Here is a 17076-nt window from a genome sequence, read left to right as displayed (position 1 = left end):
ATGTATATAAATAAAACTCCAACACCATATATATATAGAAAAATCTTTTAATCATAAATTATATGGTATAAATTACAGCGCGGTTTCGCTTACACAATTGGCTTAACATTAAATTAGGGGCTAAGACAATCAACTTGTGTCCAAGCTGCTCTTAAACGTAAAAAAGGGAAGACTGCCTAAGGATGGTTGCAATAAAATCCGCCATGGCATACAATTTAAAATACACGCAATATAAATATGTAACAAATATCAGCTAATTTATGAGGAATATTCATCCGAAGTATTGCTTTAATTGGGGTCTTGTATCATTGTCAATATCCGTGCTAAACCGTATTAGCCATAAGTAAAATGAAGGACTACAGCACCCGCAATACAGTTCACGTATATATATATTATAGTAGATATCTACTGAATTCCGCGTATCACAATTTTAATCAACTACAAATTTACAATATGTGTGTTTGTTTCACTAAAATAATCTGAAGCTTACCCTGAGCCGCTGTCTTTTTCGTTCGATCCACTTGGCGGATCCACCAAGTGGTGCTAGACAATGTCCCCGGATGCGCCATAGTTCATGCCATTATTTCGTATGTTATTGTGATGCTCCAAATGATCCTGCTCCATCTGCTCCTTGAGCATCTCCAGCTCGCGGATGCCCGAGACTGTCACCTCGTACTTGTGCGACACCAGGGAGCGATAGAAGTGAATGGCGAAGGCCATGAAGATGATCATCACCGGTATGAGGACCACACACGCTGACCACGCCGCCGGCGGACTTAGATCGTAGAATTTCACCCAGCACAGGATGGCTATCTCCAGCAGGAAGAGTATGAGTCCCAGCAGCGTGGAGAAGGCCCACGCCGTTTCAATGTACCAATGGAGACGCTCGTGCGGCGATTCGTGGACCAGGGAAATACTGTGCAGATTGCAAACCGTCTCGATATTTGGCAGGATACAGGTGCTGATCATCAGGGCCAGCATGTGCACCGCCACCAGGAGGGTGGTGCAGATGGCGAAGGCTATCAGCATGCCCGGTGGTACGTTCGTATCGTGATCCAGTTGCACCTCCACCATCGCCACCTATGGGGAATTGCAAAAGAAAAGAAAGTCATTAATGATTTTTATTTAGTTTTTGGTGCGAAATCGAAACGATTCCCCGGCATTGCCTCTATTATTATTAGCCATTTCTCGCGAGAACATTGCAAAATTGGCAAATAAGCTACTTTTCTCTTATATTATGTGGTCTGAATGGACTAATTTATCTGATCCGCCCCTAATGCCCCGCCTCCCTTTCTTCAATATGCTAGGTGTACATGTGGAATGCATAACAAGTTGATGAACCAAAAAAAAAAGCGAACCATAAATACCTCGACACTTAATTAATTAATAATTAATAATTCAGCACCTGCAATTTCTAATTGATTTATTTAATATTATATATTATATTACTATAATTTAATAATTTATCTATATTTTACTGTGTCGTGTGTGGAATTGCTAGACAATAAGTGGGAATTTTAATAATGCTGGGAAATCAACGAATGTATCATGATGATTTGCCTTGCATGTGAGTTTTCCCTGTGACGCAGTTTTCAGGAAAACTGCTACAATATTGCAATAGTCTAAACTACCCGTAATTAATGGGTGAGAAATATATACGAGTATATGCACGGCAAACAGCTAACAGACTTGTTTGGCCAAGACAACGATAGTGGCAATAAAACGAAATCTATTTCGTTGGCCCTCAATTTGTTGCTGCCGGCATCGAAAATAATTATGTTGGTAAGCATTATACGGCTAATTATTGATGTATGATATATATATATATATATTCCTATATCCCTGTCATGATTGAAATTACTTAAATGCGACTGCGAGTAGGTTAATAGGCACTCAAACGGAACAAATAACAGATTGCATTGCGTTGCGCGATTCGCCAAGTGGAAACTCTTATTATAAAATAACAATAATTATTTTGTTGCAGTGTATGCCATGTTCGTGGTGGCATTTACCGCATTTTGTGCTGATCAACAAAAATGCGAGGTCCAAATAAAAAGATTATGTGGTTTCTGCCAGCATTTCCGGCCCTGCACATTGAGTTGGCTTAATGTTAAAAAAAAACAAAACATAGAACTATAAACAACTAAGGGCAAAAAAGTAGTTAAATTGTAGTACACAAAATAGCCATGTATTTGTAGTGCCTAATAATTCCTAATGGTTTCATTTTAATACACATAAATGCCCCAACTTAATGTGGTTTTTGCGCCAAATCGCTTTTCCTTCGAAATGTAATTTATAATGGATTTTTATTGCTCTTTAAGAGATTCATTTGCATTAATATTTACGTTTATTAATTCTAAAACAATGGTTATCAAAGGATTACCCCGTTTGTAAAGTATAATAAGAGTTTAAAGCTATGAACCTAATAAGTTTATGATCAACGAGTTTAAACTCACCATGGCGAATCCGGAGAGCAGGGCGGACGTCTTGCTGGATGCCTTGAGCTTGGCCCGACTGAGCTGGAGCTTCCGCCAGGACAGGTAGGTGGGCGAGTGGAGATCCTCGCCGGACTGCGACATGCTGCTGCTGGCGGTGCGATGGTGTCCGCGCGGCTGAAAGCGGTAGGATTGATTCTGTTGGTAGGTGCGCAATTGAAAGGGCGGCGGCTGGGCCGCGAATGGGGGCGATGCTATGGAGGCTAGTGGTGCTAGTGGCGCTATCGGTGCTACTGCTGAAGCTGCTGCCGCCGCTGAAGCTGCCGCCACTGAAGCCGCGTATGCTGGCGACCCGTCTCGCTGCGCAGTGAAGCGTCTCGTTTGCGGCGAATTCGAATTGAACTGGCTGTGATAGAGATACCGCGACGACCCCACAAAATTGCTCGCTCTCAGATTGCCCAGCTGGTGCGCGGGGAGCTGGTGGTGCAGGGGCTGGGCTGTCTGGGTTGTCTGGGCGAGGGGCGGCTGGTGGGCGTGACCGAGGTTCGGTTGCGGGCGCATATAATCGCCGTAGTCGCCGGTTGCCGCTGTGGCTGTAGCCGCCGCCGTATAGGCATCCACACTGGCCGCCAATCTGGCAGTGGCATGCAGAGCGCTCGCCAAGGCCGAGGCTGGCTGCCGAATCCCCAAGCGGTTCGGCTGTGGATGCACCTGGTAGCGCCTCGATATCGGCATTACGTCCAGGGTCTCACTGCTCGCCGTTCGCTCGGTGGACGATTCGAAGGAGCCCTGCTGGTGGCTCAGCATCAGGCTGCTCTGGCTCAAATTGGCCCGGGCATAACGCAGATTGCTCGTCCCGCTGCCCGGCAGCAATTGCTCCTCCTCGTGATCCTCCGCCGGCGTCTGGGCGGCCTCTTGGTCCGCCGACTTCATCTTCTTGTGGCGTCGCGGCGGCTTTAGAGGTATCTGCTCCTCTGGCTTGACTTCACCCTCTTCAAAGGGTGGCATGGACTGCTCTCGCTCTCGGGTTAATCAGATATAATCAGTCTGCTAAAAATTCTATGCCCTCTCTTGGCGACAATAAATATTAGCCCTGTTCTTAGGTTCAGTTAGCATCTAAACTTAACTAAGAATGTATCTTTTGCTCTAGTTTTCAGCCACAAGTCCGCTTCAACTTGAATTTTGATTGTGTATACAGTCTAATAGGTTATCTTTTCTAGTGTTAAAATCCAGCTTACTAATATTTCAGTTCTCAAGTTCTTTAGCAAGATCTAATGTGAAAATACCGAACCTTATGCTCCACAAATTGCACCGAACAGATCGATCGGCTGCCTGCCAATGTCTGTCTGGCATTTGTTAATAAATAAAAAAATATTCCATCAGGTCATTAAGGTCCCCATGTTGGTTATCGACAACGCCCTGCCTCAATTATGGAGCACTTTCCTAGAACGTTTCAATTTGCCGTTGTGTTCTTCACAGCACTTGATTCGCAGTAGTTATATTATTCATTTCTTAACCATTTGAACCTGGGCGTTATGGATTTTAATGGCTTTTCCATGGATATTTCTCACTCGTCTGGCGGCTAAGGAATATTTATTTTATTGACGACCTTTTACTGCTTTTGGGTCTATGGAATATTAATGTTATTGCTCTTGATCTTGGCGACTTTTCATTCCATTGTTCTTGGTTCTCGGAAGCCTGTGTTTGAAATATCAACTTATCGCCGAACTCGTGGTTTAGTGTTATCGTCGGGTTTTTTCTGGATTTTCTTGTGACTTGTTTGTGAAACAATTATACTTTATTTATGCTGACTTCTTTCAGTGAATCACAGCGACATATTTGCATAGATATCTCGCGAAGCTTTCGAATGCCAGTAACGACGATTCACTGTACTTGGTTGGCGGAGCGCAATCTTTGTTCGAGAGAGTTCGTTTGCCACTTGTCACTGTAGTAATCTCGTTGCTTTTAGCGATTTTCATTAGGTTCCGTTTCACTTGGTTGATTTTGCAATGCTTTTCCTCCCATTGATGATGCTGAATGATTTTCGCTGGGTGTTATTGTTTTTACTTTTTTGCACATGACAATTGATCAACAATTACACACACACACGCTGAAAATTTATAGCCCCTCTGCTCTCGCTCTCTTCACCGCAATCTCTCTGTCTTTTTGGGTGCGTTGAAATATTTACTTTTTATTTATAAACACACATTTATGGTTCTTATAAAATGTAAAATACATGTGTCAATAAAACAGTTTTTCGCAGGCACTTGTTGCCGACTTTTTCACATATTTGTTGTTTTTTATGTTTTTTGATATGACCGAGGCCAAGAGTTGTACCCTAACGACTGCTAGCTGAGAGGAAAGCCAAAAGCTAGGAACTGAAAACAGTCGCGGATGCTGGCGACACTTCCGCAAGACACAAAAAATGAAAAAAAAAAATAAGAGCCACGCAAGAAAAACGACGAATCGAATAGTAATTCTTGCCTTTGCGCCACGAATTTAATTCAGGTGCGCGGTGCACATTCGATTCGATTTCATTTCTGCGTCCGCGTTTCGCTTTTCGCGCCTCTTGTTCCTTCGGCGATGGCAAGTTAACAACTAACTGATACGGCGGCTATGCCAGCGGAGCGGCCTGCCGCGAGCGGTAAGCACCGGCGGTACGGCGGCGGAGAGCGGCGGCGGCGACGACGTATATTCAAATTCGACAATCAATTTGAACGGTGCGGCCTGCCTGCGATGACACAAAAAACAACAACAGCTACTATAATGGCAATCGAACTATGACAGTAAAGCCTCCCAAGCAACGAACTTATATGATATATAGAAGAAACTAAAAAGTATTCAGAAGATATTGACACATAAGAAACTAAAAGAAAACAACGAAATAGACCAAAAGATACAACAAATATATACTATTTGAAGAATAATTTTGTTGGTAAAAAAAAGCTTTTAATAATATACTACATTTTATTGTTAAGCTCATTTTTGTTAAAATTATAGTTATTCAGTTGGACTACCAAAAGTTCGGGTTAGTGAAGTTGCACTGTACAAAACAACCATTTCAATGAAAGCGTTTAAAGAGAGAGTGGGTGAGGAATAGAAACGGAAAGAGAGCTAGCTACCAGACAGTAGAAGAATCGAAATAGGCGAAACCAAAACTACAGGAAAACAAAAAGTAACGGGGTGAGAGGGTGAGAAGGGAGAGAAGGGGGAACGGGGGCGGGTGGGAAGGGCTAGGGGGCTGGCTAGTGTCTGCTGCTACTTTTGGCAATCGATCAGCGATCATCAACTGATGAATGGGGAAGACAAGTCGAGTGATTAAACACACGCACACACGACCCTGAACTTCAACTATCGAGATTCAATCAAGATACAATTCACAGACGGAAAGTCACTCGAATTCACGGACACAATGCTCTAAAAAACCATATTGTGGGTCAACATCCTACGACAAGAGTATGAGTAGGTGGTAACACCGCTTATTGACATTGAACTAAAGTCAGAAACTATTTAAAGAGAATGAGTCAGTACTGCATTAAAGATATTTTAAAAACTGAGAGACTTCGTTTTTGGGATCTACTGTGTATAATCCTTTAAATATCCTGTGCTTTCTTGTTTGTAATATCATATTCAATCAGATGAAACTACCGAAAACGATGCTAACATCAGTTGCACAAAGAAATAGACGAAAACATTGGACTTTTTTGGCCAGGGTGCGCCACTCAATGTGTCCTCGATGAACTTGCGGTTTCGGTAGACATTGGTGTACACCATGAAGCCCTCATCCTGGCAAGTGACCACCCGACGCGCCACGCCGTACAGAAAGTGATCGCAGAAGAGCGGACTGCCCAAATCCTGCTGGCACATATTGCCCCTGCCTGTATAGCTACTCATGCACAGGCAGCTGCTGCAACCAGGCTTGCAGTCATACTCCGAAATCATCTGGGCTCTGATTTGGATCAGCTCGCTCGAGTAGGGTCCGTCCTGGAACCAAGTAACTGGGTTATCTGGTACATACACCATGCTACATAGAATGCATGAATGCGGTGCAGATATATACATAACATAACTTACGTAGTAAATCCTGCCCCATCCGAGAGAGTTGCAAAGCCAAGTGCTGTTCAACTCCTTTTCCGGCAGCATCATGGCAAACCTTTGGCCAGTAACGCCGCGATCCAACTTCAGCAGAGCCAATTCGGAGCACCCACTCATGGTGGACTCGTCCAACACAATCTTCTGAACGTGGTAGATGTTCTTGGGAGATGGCTTTTTCAATCGCAGGGGCGTGAAGACGACAACCCTTAGATTCTTGCGATTACTCGACTGGTTTGGTGTGCTCTCCGGCCTGGTGCTCACACAACAGCCGGAGGTGACGACCCACCAGGCGGAGAGGAGGGAGCCGGCACAGAAGTGATTGTCACCCCAATCGCGAATGTGTTTGCGCGTCCGTATGGACACCACATTCTGGTGATAATTGTCCGTTACGTAGAGGTTTCTCTGAAGCCCCTTCTTCCCTTCATTTGAATACGCGGATGAGAAGGTCAGAAAAAACAGGAGGAGGAACTGCATGCCAAATAAGGTGGGAGATACATCTAAATTGTTTTTTTACATATACATTTGACAAAGTAATCAGCAGCAACTTAGTTTTTATGGGACATCCTAATAGAAATTATATTCTATTCTCCTGGAAACATTTAATACAAGTTCTATGTTTCAAGCAGCAGTTTTCGCATAGATTCTTCGAAACGTCAAAAAACTATTGAACAAATAAACAATACTCAAATTGATTTCTCTAGCTTTTATCGAATTTTTATGGAAAACATATGGTACGCGGATCATGCTGTTGAAATTGAAAACCAATACAAATGAAAAACAAAATTATTAAACTAAAATTCAATATATGTATGTAGCTGATCGCAGGGATTCCAAACAAGTCGATACAACTGAATCGATCGAGATGGAAAGTGCCTTCCTTTTTTGGCCATAAACAAATTCGAATCTGGCTAATGTTAATAATAACTTGGCCTGTCAAATGGAACCAGTTTGCTTGTGCTTCCTTCAGAATAAACAAAATGTAACCACTTAAAAAATGTGAATATAAATACATAAGACATAAGTCCCTGCCGATAAAGCAGCACAAAAAACAGAAGGTGTCAGCTGGCGGTTGTTGTTTCATTTTCACTGGCAAAATTCGTATGCAAACACACACCTGGATTTCAGAGACGCCGACCAAGAGGCACCTCCATTTCTTTGCAGCTCGAGTGGTGGGTGCGTGTATTTATTATCGCCGGTGAAGAAAAATAAAAAAAAAGAACAAACAAATGAACAGCAGACGCGATAAGAGAAACGTACAACTCTTGGAGCCAATTAGACGCCGGGCTCTACAATATTTCCATGACCATTTGCAATTTCATTGCCAGTGCTGTTCGCCAAAAACAACACTGTTCAATAATTCAGCAGGTTTGGCAGTTAACTCAGTCGTCATACCTGTGATTTATACGTATGTGCGTTGTGTTGTTTGTACTTTCGAGTATCTGTGTGATCTGGTTCGACTTGAAACGTAGGCCGTGATTGCGTGGCTTAATAAAACGAGCGCATTCAGCAGAGTCTCGCAAATTCGGATATGAGTAATACGTGATTTATAATGGGACTTAGCGATTAGAAGTCCGATTTATTTATCACCGTTTTCGAAAGAACATATTGTCGCAAATATACGAGGATTCGTAAAATATATAAATATATATCCGACTTACTCACTGAAATATGTTAACCGACCGTCTTTCAAATAACCAATTTGAATAAAAGTTTATTGTTTCCACTGACTATCGATTGCAAAACTCTGAAGTTTTTATCCCAAATTATTTGCATTCTCATTTGAGCCAACTGACTAACAAATAATATTTGTGTGACTAGAGTTGTACAACAAATTAGTTTATGTCCTTTTTATATCGTTTTTAGACACCTAAATATAGCTGCAGCTAAATTATGTAGAATGTACAAATTAAATCTGGCAGCCCACTCAGCAAATGTCATTGCGCTTTCTTCGCTTTATTTTGATTGGGAAATTTTCTAATGGTAATCACATAAATGAGAATATTAGAATGTAAACTAATTTATGGCATGAGTACGGTGAATACGTTTTATGATTGAAATTGCTTCTGAAAAGTCGATCTACATTTTGTACGATAGAAATCTAGTGACCGATCACCGATCACAGCTTAGGTGATCACAGAGCCGCGATTAAACTGCTGAATGCACCCATTGTCAGCGCGTGAGAGAGATAGTGAGTGGAGACAGAGAGAGAGAGTTGCGAGAGAGCAGCTTCCATAGCATCGTTTTAAGAGTGGGGGCGTGGGAGTGGGGAAAGATCTGGTAGACAGAGACAGGAGATTGAGGAATTGATTTGTTATTGGACTTACCTTCGCCTGGTTCTGTGAGGAAGGGGGCGGGGGCGGCGGGAACTGCAGCAGCGAGTTGCTGATGCTGGTGCGCTGGAAACCTGCGCTGTTGTTGCTGTTGCTGCCGCTACCCGTGGGACTGTTGCTGTGGTGCTGTGGGTGCGGATGCGGATGTGCGTGCAGCGGGAACTGCTGCTGGAACTGATGACCGGTGGCCACTGAAGTGGCGGCTGCAACGGCGGCGGCCACAACGTGCTGGAAGTGATGCTGCTGGTGATTTCCAGTGGTGATCACCGCTGAACTCCTCGCTGCCCGCGGAACCGACGACGTGATCGGCGGCTTTGTTGGCGTCTCTAGGCCCGAATTGTTGGCCGTGGTCCACACAGACATGATTTTGGGCCAGCGATTTCTCCTGCGGATTTAAGTACGTCTGCCATGGTGCACGGAAAAACAGGCAAACAAAAGAGTAACGAAATAAGTTAGGCAATTCGACACGTCGCAAAGGTTAGGTGCTAATTAAGTACGATCGGCGAGGTTTGAAAGTAAACTAAACAAAAAACAAATTAATTCAACAGCATTTCGACGCTTTACTTGTGTGCATGTATGAAATGACCTAACGCGTGACGCCAACATATCGATCTATCGATTGCACTAGTGCTGCCAGCCCTGCCATCAGCTGTTACCGATATTTTAAAGCAAAAGGCGCCAAATTTCTATGAGATCCAAATATTTGCGGCTTACTGTGTTAGTGATTTTATATTTAGTAATTGGTAAGCGAGACAAACTAATTAATTAAACGCCCCCTAAGACACATAAATTAATCAAATCGTTTCAGAACTTTACGCCCTGACACACATTTGAAATTGCCGATAGCAGTTGTTCGGTTCTTTTCCTATTTCTCGCTCTTGCAAAAACAGCTCTCTTTTCGTTTTGGTTTGCTAATTTTCTTTCACATTCTTCCGGCGTAGTCCTCAATTATTTTATTCTTGGTCTGCCCGTGTACTAACATATGTACATACGCATTTACATATATGTGTATGCACATTGCATCTGTCGCTACTTTTTCTGTGTTTTTTTTTTGTTATCCGCCTTGAACTTGCAAATTTTGAATGAGTGCGAGGAGTGCGGTATGGTTCTCGCATAACTGTGCTATTCGCCCTCTCTGTCAGTCTTCTAATATTCACACCCACAGTTTCGCAAGTGGCTTTCTTCGCTTTTCCTCCCCTTATTCTTTGCTTGTGCTGTGCTTTGGGAATTAATTTTAATTAATTTAAAGCGAGTCATGTGCCGATGAACAGACCTAGAACCGTTATCTATTGGATATGCCCAAAGCGCGAGCAACTCACGTATGTAAGTATGTACATCCATATATACATGTATGCATAGTAACAGTTGCGTCCAAAATATTAGGGGCTAAACAATAAATGGCCGGTATACAAATTGAAGATTTGTGACATTGAAGATAATCTATAAAAATTTGGTTTGCGGGCTAAAGTACACGCTTTAAAAGCAAAGTTTATATTTCTGTAAAACGCCTGCACGAATGAAAGGGTAAGTGGTAAATGCTGTTAATAGAATCTCAAAAAGAGATCTATAATCTTATATATATGCATTACAAATATTTATTTAGTCTGTGAAAAATAAAGAGGCCTTTTAACATAAGCAGATCTGATTAGAATTTCAAGATATATTTTCGATGCATACTTTTCTGCGTCCATAACTAACATTAATTAAATCTCTTTCGGCAAAATACAACCGTTTCAAGCAAACCAATAAGTAGGATATCAAAAAGATCTACACATCTACACAAAAAGAACACTGACAAAACTGCGAAAGTGTTTAAACTTTGAAAAATATTCACACCAACTTCTTACTTAATTTCCCAATTTTTTTAAAATTAATTATATATCAAGTTAGATATTTAGGTGAAATATATTCGTTATCCCCTAATATAACTGAACAATTACTTGACCTATAAGTCTGCCCGTAGCTGTATGCGGACGTATTAGAAATTCCTTGTGAACCGTGCGTCGCCTTGAAGGTGTTACAAATGTGCGCAAATGCCATTATCGGTTATCAGGCGGCTATACCATATTTGTTTGGCATCCGAATAAGCGGGTCAGCGAGAGGGGTTAGGGCCCAATAATAATAATAATAATAATACACATGTGGAGCAAACAATATTTTTGCATGCCCTGCTCCCGTGGTGAGCACGTCTTGAATTTGAATCTTGAATCGTGAATGTAAACAATTGCGGGCAATTGAAATCAATAAGACTTTGTAATCCCTTATGGGTCTTTCAGTTCCCAACTGTACCCGATATATGTATGTACATATAAGTGTTTATTGTTTCCCCCGCTTGGGGCATGCGACTCAAGATGCCAAGTCATTTGGCTATTAATAAAACTTCGCTCAGAAACCGACTTTAGATAAGAAGGAAAAAAAAATCACAAACAATGCCAACACCATGAATGTGTGACTTCGGGTGTACTAATATGTAAATATGTACTTATATCGCAAATAGATTTGTTCAACTACAATATATGTACATATGTGTACATAAGCAATCATCGAAATTTAATTGTGACGCAGATTTGGCATTTTGAAGTCGAGAGTTGGAGAAACGGCGATTTCTTGGAAGCGAACTCAAATACTTGAAATACTCTCGAAATCTTGTTTATCTGAAATGTTTTTATTGGTGCTAATTATATAACGCGGGAAAGCTCTGCTTAATTAAATACTCTGTGTAACTTTTGACCAGTTACAAAGTCCCCTTAACTGAACGGCAATTATTGCGTATTGTGTTTGAAATGGAAACTTCTGGTTTATTTTCTTGGAAACTTGAACATTCTCAATCGATTCGTACGTATGTATCTTTTGAAACTGGAATGCTTAAGCTATTGTTTTGTTTTGTAAATAAACATCTGCTGCAGACCGCAAGCTGCTCATGTTTTATGTAAATTGTAGGCCTTTAAACCCGCCGCCTTAGAATAAAACCATAACCATAAATAGACCGAAAAACGCCGAATGTTTAAAATGTCTCATAAAATATCATCTTTAATACATGCTTAAAACAAGTTCACAATAGTTGAGGGGGGAGAAAGTACGTATACAATAATACAATAGTACAGATAAACAGCTAAGTACGCGGCACTTGTAAGGACTAATGGACAAGACAAGACGATCACATGGGTCACAGGTCGAAGGTCACCCATAACCCCGCTTGGCAACAATTAACGTAAGCGAAAGTCCTCTAATTTGGCTGACTAACTTATGTTTTATGGCTAAGAATTCAAAGGGCGCTATTGTATGCTGGGCTTGATGGAGCCCATGGAGTTCTTCCTATGATGATTGACCTCGAATCGCTTCATAATGCTGGCCACAATGGAGGAGGGCGGCATGTCCGGATTTCCGGTTAGACCCCTATAGCCCAGAACACTCGAATCGGCCAGGGATCGCGCCAGAGTCAGTCTTTGCACAAAGGCATCCGTATCGATGCCAGGCACTTGCGAGGGCTTCAGAAAGCGTCGTGGTATCCGCGACAGCATATCCTCGGAGCTGAGCGGTCCAAAGCCCAGGTTGATGAGTATGGCCTCGGGATCTGGCTTGCGTGCCTCCAGCAAGCTGTCCACGCTGGAATACCGACTCGAGTCCGACTGCACGGAAACGGAGCTGTCACGCAGGAGCAGGCTACTGAAGCGCTGTTGCCTCTGCGCCTGCGGACTCAGTTCGGGCGCCGTGCTGGAGGACTCGAAGGACTCCTCGTGGCGCAGGCAACGCGTAGTGGTGGCAGATATATGGCGCAGGGGCGACATGAGCTCCTGTCCATCCGGATCGGCATTCTCCTCCAGATCGGCGGCATATTCCATGTCATCCGTATCGACGGCACTCTGCTGCCGCTGCAGTTTTCTGCGCCTGCGCAGCGGCTTGCTGGGCGGAAAGTGGGCGTTGGGCAGGTGCTCACTGCTGCCGGCCAATTGCTCCACTGCGCCAGCGACGACCTTGGCCCCCGTCCTGCCCTCGAAGTTGCTACAGCTGTGCGAACGCTCCATGTCGTACAGTTGTATATGGGTTGTGGGCTATATATGTATATCTACTGTGCGGATATCTAGTATCTGCAATGAGTTTTCTGTGGTCACGGCTGCTCGGGTTACAAGCCAGCTGCTCGACTCGCCGCGATCTCGATTCAAGCTCGGCTTTTGGACATATTTGGTAATGGCCAGAATCAGGGCCTTTAATTTTCGAATGCGTGTGCGCGTGTTTCGTATTCGAAATAACAAAAGCGATGACAATTTGTGTTATTTGTTGTTATTTGGCTAAATTGTTTTTCTGTTTTTTTTTTTTTTTCGCTCCAATCGCCTTTTTGTGGAAACGTGTTTTTCTATATTCCGCGCGTTTCTGTTAATTTGTTGTTGCTGTTCGCATTTGCCGTATTTGTGTGTTTGCCTGTTTTTTGTTTATTTTCATTTATTCCGCTCGCAGCGCGTAGATGCGGAGTGTGTTAATCAGCCGGAGAGCTTCTGACCCCGGATTTGGAACGATCGAGTGTTTTCACGATCGCATGACATTGATATTGGGCTACTTTGTTTGTTGTGGTGAACCACCTTTGTTGGATCTGGCTCAATATTTATTCACATTTAAGTACACAAGTGTTACAAGAGTTCGGTAGTGAAGATCGGATCGATTTGTTATTTTTGCCAACTATAACTTCAGCTTTCTCTGGCCGCTGTGCTAAGCGTCCGCTTCGCAACGAGTGATCTTCAAAACTGAAACTGAAATCACAAGCCCCAAACGAAACGCCCCAAGCACGAAACGATCGGAGCTTTTTTGCACCGGAGCGAAAGAGAGGGCCATACATATGTATGTAGAGTGAGAAATTGTGTTGGAGAGAAGGGGGTGTGGAGAGAAAATCCAGGAGAGTGAAAGAGTAGCGTAGCTATCGGCCTGAGCTGGAATTACTTTGCGACCCGACGACAATTTCCTCAAGCGCAACGCCAATCTATTAGGAAACTTTGATTCTCCACTCCCCATAAATTCTCCCCATTTCCCCACGCAATCACTTTGTCGTCGTCGTCGTTGTCGTTCGGGGGGGAAAAACCATATCTTCACGATAAAAAGGTAATACTTTTAGTATTATTGGCACGTTCTGTGACTCTGGGAGTCGTTTCATTCCCGTTTATTGTGCCCTCTCGCCGCATTGCCCTTATTTGCTTAATGAGATACTTTTTACGGTTCAAAACCATTGGCCATTGTCAAGCAATTTGGGGGCATCATAAAGATCTATTTGGCCAACTGCTGCAGGATGATTTCGGGCTAATCGTAAAAGTGGATCAGACTTTACGATCGTGCAAGCAGCAGCGAATGGCTTTTGATCTTCGGCTCTGTTTGTTTGAGTTGGTGCCACTCTCGCCCAGTTGCACATGCAGATGCGGAAGAGTCACGCGAACGGAAAACACAAACAGGGGAAATTGTTTAAACCAGTTAATGAGCGGCGCGGGAAAAGCTTGCGAACCCGAAGCTTTTGGCCCCAAAACAGCTGAGGCTGCCGGTTAACCGACTTAACCGATTCAAACAGAAACGATCTTTCGAATGTTCATTTCTTCTGTGCACTGCGAGAATCTGTGGAGAAGTTTGGACCAAGATTTTGTTTTTAATTTTTCTTACTTTCCCTAATTTATGAGAATTATTAACACTTTATACGATGAGGCCAGTGACACTTAATGACTATTTTAATGACAGCCCTTTATTATTTTAAAACACATTAAGTGAACTTTCTTGATATCTTTATCTCGATGCTCCCCCTTTTCCAGCCGCAGTTTCTGGGGCTTTGTAATTCACACTTGACACGTTCTGGCCACTGACTTACCGAGCTGCGTAATTGGATCTCGAAACAAGTGGCAGCAACCTCCGGCCCCCCCGGCCAAAGGTTCTCCATCAACAGATCTTCCCCCAAGAGTCTAGACTCTAGACTGACATGTGGGGTTCAAGTGTATCGGTACTCAGAAAGTGTATGCCCGGGGCAAATTTACACAATTCTTCAAAAAATTGACTTGGGCTATAGAAGGCCAGATGGAGTGGAGAAGCCATAAATTGTTGGATATATATATATGTATATTTTAATGAACCCAAAGTGAATTTGTTGGATTCGATTAAAGGTGATCGAGCGAGCGGGCGGGTGTCATAATCACGTTGTGCAATTAACTATCGATGCTGTCAGCAATCATCCGTTGAACAAGTTGGGATCTAATGAATGTTCCAATATGATTGGACGATCGGAGTGGGAGGTTTCGGATTGAAGTTCGAATCTGACTGGGAAATGGGGGGGAAATACCAATGCCGTCTTTGTTGTTTGATTAGCACGATCATCGTGAATAGGGCTTATGATTTGTGTGATTCAGATAAGAGAAAGGCTAGTATTTGCAGCACAGATCAGATCCTGGGAGTAACAACTAATTTGGCTTAATTGTTAAGCAAAATAAATTACTTAATTTTCCCAGAAAATCTAGATTTGCGAGTTATGCAAGCGATATGAAACACGAAAGTTAAGCGAACCCGATTCGAATAACAGTAATTACAGTGACACAATGATGGCGTGCCAAGGGTTAAACGTGATTCAACAGGGAATACACTCAGAGAAAAGATCAGTTTGAAGTCCAATAAAAGTGTTCAAATATTGATGTCAATACTCTATACTTAATTTGGTATATTGCCTATATACCCCAAAGAAAATGAAGAAGCTTATCATATTTTTGGCTCAGTGCAGTGGCCCTGATCTGATAGAATCCAAAACCGTTAGCTTCGATTCCATCAATGGCTCGCGCCCTTTTCAATTGATAGTAATTGGCATCGAATGGAACCTATTCGTCGTCGGTTGTAATGTATACAAGCGAAAGTGTAAATTGCAATTGAAATTTCAGCATTGTCAAGTAGTTTGAGTGCAACTTGGAATTGCAAATGATCGACAGGAGAAGGGAAGCTCCAAATGGGCATGGATATGGGAACGGGAATCCAGAAGTGGTAGCAACTCACCTGTATTTCTGCTGGCCGAGTCACACTATTTCGTTTTTAACTATAAATTAGGCACTAACGATAGGCTAAAGTTTGTTGTTAGTTGCTATTTTTAGTTTTTTTTTTTTTTTCAAGCACGTGTTCGCGCTGACAACTTTTCCGGCTTCAGCTAGTGCACTTTCTATGCCATCGCATCATAACACCAACACAGTGGAACTTTCATAAATAGACAAAGCATCTAAGACACTTGAAACAAATTCAATAATGTGATATTTTAATATATACTAGGAGAGATAAGAACAACCTTTACCAAAAGACATGACTCATTAGGAAGTGGCTTTTCACTTTTAAATGAAGTTAATAGAGGCTTTTGAAGTTTAGTCGATTTAATTTTAAGTCGTTGAATAGTACTTTCTAATGGAGCTTACATTATGTAGCTGGAACCCACAGCCGTCGCGAATCGTTCCGAATAATTAACTGAAGGTGATAAATATGGGTCTCCAACTCGACGACTGGGTTGTCACTCTTTGAGTGCTGTTTATATGCAGATAATCTACTTCGTAGAGCGCCGTCTTATCTGCGGTTCATCAGCGAGCTATTTTTTTTTTATCTTGTCACTGATTATAATTATTTTAGTGTAGTCAAATGTCGGCCAAATATTTGCACATTGTTTGTTGTGCAAATGAAATGCTTGAGACCCACGAACAAACAGTTACGATGCTTAGAAATATGCACAAAAAAAGGCACACGAAACGCGGCAAGCGGATAAAAATTAATACAAGAATATCTCGAAGCACAGCAACAAATACAAAAAAAAAAGGACAAATGCAAAAAAGATACAAGAAGACCGCGCAACGCAACAGAAAATAGTGGAAATACAAGAAAAACACGGCGGCGACGAGCACACACGTTCGCTTTTCTGCGAGCGCTCCGAATGAATGAAAAGTTTGCTGCCAACGCAAAGATAAATAAATGCCGATGTCGCTGCCCCGCAGCGCAGTTGCAGCGACGTCGACGTCGGCAGCGGCGGCGTTGCACATTTTGTTGCTGGCCCAGGTGATTTTGCCGTTAGATTCCGTGGGGTTTTCGAAAGTCCAATCAGCAGGTTTTTCAGAAAGTTTCGTAAGATGTAAAGATATATTTTACATGTTACTAACACTGATTTGACATTTGATTTTACAGATACACGTAGAAAGAAATATTTTGCATTTCGGAAGACAGTAAAGGCTGTTTAA

General features: G+C 42.5%; 3 protein-coding genes across 7 annotated transcripts; all 3 read right to left on the bottom strand.

The window, feature by feature from the left end:
* Positions 1–29: 29 nt before the first annotated feature.
* On the bottom strand, positions 30–16739 carry LOC6735017 (calcium release-activated calcium channel protein 1). 4 transcript variants are annotated; one of them, XM_016168363.3, is made up of 4 exons: positions 16270–16739; positions 8855–9263; positions 2457–2612; positions 30–1080 (listed from the first exon to the last, which is right to left on the bottom strand). In XM_016168363.3, exons 2-4 carry the CDS (start codon positions 9221–9223, stop codon positions 544–546), a joined length of 1062 nt encoding a protein of 353 aa, XP_016028291.1. In that variant the 5' UTR covers positions 9224–9263; positions 16270–16739; the 3' UTR covers positions 30–543. The 4 variants fall into 4 exon arrangements, with proteins under 4 accessions (XP_016028291.1, XP_044778476.1, XP_016028288.1 ...); XM_044922541.1 differs by lacking the exon at positions 16270–16739 and adding an exon at positions 15863–16049; XM_016168360.3 differs by lacking the exon at positions 16270–16739 and adding an exon at positions 9425–9560.
* On the bottom strand, positions 5215–8981 carry LOC6739465 (trypsin-1). Of its 2 annotated transcripts, XM_002076328.4 has the most exons (3): positions 8855–8981; positions 6510–8804; positions 5218–6419 (listed from the first exon to the last, which is right to left on the bottom strand). In XM_002076328.4, the coding sequence occupies exons 2-3, from the start codon at positions 7002–7004 to the stop codon at positions 6066–6068; spliced, it is 849 nt and encodes a 282-aa protein (XP_002076364.2). In that variant the 5' UTR covers positions 7005–8804; positions 8855–8981; the 3' UTR covers positions 5218–6065. The 2 variants fall into 2 exon arrangements, with proteins under 2 accessions (XP_044778477.1, XP_002076364.2); XM_044922542.1 differs by having other exon boundaries at positions 5215–8804.
* LOC27206177 lies at positions 11864–13626 on the bottom strand. The gene has a single exon (XM_016168359.2). It carries the CDS (start codon positions 12883–12885, stop codon positions 12136–12138), a length of 750 nt encoding a protein of 249 aa, XP_016028292.1. The 5' UTR covers positions 12886–13626; the 3' UTR covers positions 11864–12135.
* Positions 16740–17076: the final 337 nt, after the last annotated feature.

This window comes from Drosophila simulans, chromosome 2R (genome assembly GCF_016746395.2).
Source record: "Drosophila simulans strain w501 chromosome 2R, Prin_Dsim_3.1, whole genome shotgun sequence".
In the NCBI taxonomy this organism is placed as follows: domain Eukaryota; kingdom Metazoa; phylum Arthropoda; class Insecta; order Diptera; family Drosophilidae; genus Drosophila; species Drosophila simulans.
The sequence above is the reverse complement of the archived record's forward strand: the minus strand, read 5'-3'. Positions and strand labels throughout refer to the sequence as shown.

Bases quoted from the DNA above. Each gene is read 5' to 3' on its own strand.
- LOC6735017 (XM_002081962.4), bottom strand. From the start codon at position 3,443: ATGCCACCCTTTGAAGAGGGTGAAGTCAAGCCAGAGGAGCAGATACCT. The intron at 1,081-2,456 runs GTGAGTTTAAAC...AATTCCCCATAG, and splicing joins TGCTCTCCGGATTCGCCATG to GTGGCGATGGTGGAGGTGCA.
- LOC6739465 (XM_044922542.1), bottom strand. From the start codon at position 7,004: ATGCAGTTCCTCCTCCTGTTTTTTCTGACCTTCTCATCCGCGTATTCA.
- LOC27206177 (XM_016168359.2), bottom strand. From the start codon at position 12,885: ATGGAGCGTTCGCACAGCTGTAGCAACTTCGAGGGCAGGACGGGGGCC.